Raw genomic sequence first — 3,831 nt, forward strand, 5'->3', positions numbered from 1 at the left:
GTGTATAGTATTTAATATAGTGTAGTGTATAGTATTTAATATAGTGTAGTGTATAGTATTTAATATAGTGTAGTGTATAGTATTTAATATAGTGTGTAGTGTATAGTATTTAATATAGTGTAGTGTATAGTATTTAATATAGTGTAGTGTATAGTATTTAATATAGTGTATAGTATTTAATATAGTGTAGTGTATAGTATTTAATATAGTGTAGTGTATAGTATTTAATATAGTGTGTAGTGTATAGTATTTAATATAGTGTAGTGTATAGTATTTAATATAGTGTAGTGTATAGTATTTAATATAGTGTATAGTATTTAATATAGTGTAGTGTATAGTATTTAATATAGTGTATAGTATTTAATATAGTGTAGTGTATAGTGGGTCCCTGTAAAACAGTTTGAAGTGAGAACTGAAAGGTTACTGGTTCACTGATGGTTACAGTGATAGGGGCATCCCCCCCCCCCTCCCCCCCCCCCTTCAAAACACATGTACTATTCCAAGAAGTAGGCAATCTTCTCTTCTCCCTTTTGGTTCAGTGTCCTCTGTTTTGATCTCTGATGACATAACATAGAATAATGATTATAATACATGTATAATAAGATGTTTTGTAAACTAATAGCAGGCTCTGCAAATGTAAACAAATCCCACCACCCTAAACTACATAGTGCACCTTTAAATCTTACTTGACAAACAGACCATTGTGTGTGTTTTGGGAGACTATTAGACCTCTCTAATTAGACTATTAGACCTCCCTAATTAGACCTCTCTAATTAGACTATTAGACCTCCCTAATTAGACCTCTCTAATTAGACTATTAGACCTCCCTAATTAGACCTCTCTAATTAGACTATTAGACCTCTCTAATTAGACCTCTCTAATTAGACTATTAGAACTCCCTAATTAGACCTCTCTAATTAGACTATTAGAACTCCCTAATTAGACCTCTCTAATTAGACTATTATAACTCCCTAATTAGACCTCTCTAATTATTAGACTATTAGAACTCCCTAATTAGACCTCTCTAATTATTAGACTATTAGAACTCCCTAATTATACCTCTCTAATTAGACTATTAGACCTCTCTAATTAGACTATTAGAACTCCCTAATTAGACCTCTCTAATTAGACTATTAGAACTCCCTAATTAGACCTCTCTAATTAGACTATTAGAACTCCCTAATTATACCTCTCTAATTATTAGACTATTAGAACTCCCTAATTAGACTATTAGAACTCCCTAATTAGACTATTAGACCTCCCTAATTAGACCTCTCTAATTAGACTATTAGACCTCCCTAATTAGACCTCTCTAATTAGACTATTAGAACTCCCTAATTAGACCTCTCTAATTAGACTATTAGACCTCTCTAATTAGAATGGAGATTCAGTGCAAACAGAAGCCTATAAGGAATAAGGGGCGACAGCAGTCGTCTGGCAATCCGGAGGTTCCCAGTTCGATTCCCGCTCCTCCCGGGCAGCGTGTCGATGTGTCCTTGAGCAAGACACTTAACCCCTAATTGCTCCCGATGAGCAGGTTGGCACCCTGCATGGTCGCCTCCGCCGTCGGTGTGTGAATGTGTGAGTGAATGGGGAAAATGTGAGTAACAAATTGTAAAGCGCTTGGGATAAAAGCGCTATATAAAAAAGCAGCCATTTACCATACTCCTTCCTATCTATGACACAGACCTGTCTTGGATCCGCAGAACTCGGTCAAACTCACTGGCTTCTTCTGTCACTGAAACCAGAGTCTGCACCCCAGCCTCTCTGCTCCTCTTCACCACATCCTCTAGATCCTACAGGAAATATGAACACAAGCATACTAAGGTCTCAACAGTACAGCACAGTATCCACACACCACACTGTTGTTATAGGCCTAGGTCAAGTGCAGATACTCAATCGCATTAGGCGACACAAGAAAACTGCATGTGTGTGTTCCTGTGTGTGTGTGTGTGCCTGGCATCGCATGCGTGTGTTCCTGTGTGTGTGTGTGCCTGGCATTGCATGCGTGTGTCGTTTGCATGCCAAATAAAGACTTCCTAAGTCCTGCATTATTATTATTATATGGGTCATTTAGTAGGGCTATTAACTATATAGGACTAGTAGTAGACCTATTCCTTTTTAAGTGAGTGTGACTGATGATTGAATCAGTTAGGAAAGATGATTAAAGCGACTGGAAAAAGCACCCAGAGGGGGATTTTTTATGGGATATATTTAAATTAAGGTACGTTTTCTGGTTCAGAAATTACTATAAAAGAGAGACCCAAATGAATGAATGAATGAAAACTTTATTTAACAGATTGCAGAATGGGTACAATACAGTACGGCTCAATACACACAATTGTTAAGGGGATGCAGACCTGAGAAAGACGTTTGTCTTGTTTCCATCAGGTTCCCCCATTTTCAATTCAACCCAAACACTATGTATGCAGCACCATACTTCATAGCAATAATATCACAAGCTTCAGTGTTGTTCATTCACTAATATTTAAATGTCACATTATCTATTTTAAAGTAGATGGTGTTTTCAACTTTAACACCCATGAAGAAAATAATAATATGACAATTGACTGCAGCAGCCGAGCCTACCTCTTCAAACTCATGGGCTGATAAGTGGCAGTGACAGTCAACAAAGCCAGCGTCCATTTGACAGTTCAGTTGAACAGTTCATTTGCATTTATTTAGAGGAAAAACTCTTAACATTTAGAGGAAAACCCCGACTTTAAAGCTCAGGATCTTCCTCTGTTTGCTGTTCTGTGGAACGTCAGTGTATTTCTTTCTACTTCTTCTTCTTTTTTTTGATTGGCGGTTGGCAACCAACTTGAGGTGCATTACCGCCACCTACCGGACTGTGTGGAACGCTTGATTGACAGGGGGGGGAATAATTTTAAATGAAAGAAATAAACAAAATGGGGTGGGGGGTATTAAATCCTATCTATTAATCCGATTTCTTTCAAATACAGTATTAACTGACTTAGTCTAGTAGATAGAGGGGGGTATCATGCAGATTTGTAACATAGCCTATCATTTTCTACAATTTTTTTCCTATCTAGAAACACTGGTTAACAATATATTTCCAGGGGGTGCATGATAGTATCCGCTTTCCTACTCTATTCATTAGTAAAAATGTGATTATTTTGTATTGACGGCACAGATTTGCATGGGCAAAATTACATAGAAACATGTGATCACTCTAGGGATAGTGTTATTGTGATCTTTGACCCTCAAAACATGGGTCTAGACACCTCATTTGTTCAGTTATCTGCAATATTGGCTGAGATATATGAAACAGATTTTTTTGCGATTTCTTGATAATCACGTCCTTAATTTGCATATAAATGATACGCGGGACACTCTGACAACTTGTTAACATAGCCTATCATTTTGTTTCACCTTTTTCCATTCTAGAAAGTCTGGTTAGAAGTATATTTCCGGGGGGTGCATGATACCCCCCTCTTCTTCTTCTTCTTATTTGAATTTCCGGCAGTGTAGACGCATCGTGGCGTATTACTGCCCTCCACAATTCTTGCTTCGCCCACACTTGAGAAAGTTTACACTCCTCTTCTTCTTCTCATCTTCAAAACACATTTCTATCGTCTCTGTCTCCTTCTTCTCTGCTCCTCTTGTCATACAATCACAATACAAACATCATCTCCTCTCTTGGAGGGCCCCCCCAAGAGGGGGAACCCTCCATCTCATCAACTAGACTAACTGTTTATAGCTGTAGTTCTTTCTTTCTACACTGTTTCTCTACGCACGGTTTAAGCGGTAGGACCAAGTGGTACGCCACTTCCGCTTCCGGGTTAACACAAAAACATTGGCGGTAAAGAA

The 3,831-nt window shown here is 38.0% G+C and overlaps 1 protein-coding gene across 3 annotated transcripts in view; it reads right to left on the reverse strand.

Moving 5' to 3' along the window:
• tatdn3 (TatD DNase domain containing 3) overlaps positions 1-3,692 on the reverse strand; it is a 56,472-nt gene extending 52,780 nt beyond the window's left edge. For 2 of the 3 annotated variants that reach the window (XM_084314458.1, XM_084314457.1), the window contains exons 1-2: positions 2,590-2,714; positions 1,690-1,796 (exon numbers count right to left, since the gene is read on the reverse strand). In XM_084314458.1, the coding sequence (XP_084170584.1) occupies positions 1,690-1,796; positions 2,590-2,646 (164 nt within the window). In that variant the 5' untranslated portion in view covers positions 2,647-2,714. Of the gene's footprint in view, positions 1-1,689; positions 1,797-2,589; positions 2,715-3,393 lie in introns of those variants that run through there. The other variant, XM_084314459.1, reaches the window with a different exon arrangement.
• Between the last annotated feature and the right edge of the window lie 139 nt (positions 3,693-3,831).

This window comes from Notolepis coatsorum, assembly GCF_963971535.1.
Source record: "Notolepis coatsorum genome assembly, chromosome: 5".
NCBI lineage: Eukaryota > Metazoa > Chordata > Actinopteri > Aulopiformes > Paralepididae > Notolepis > Notolepis coatsorum.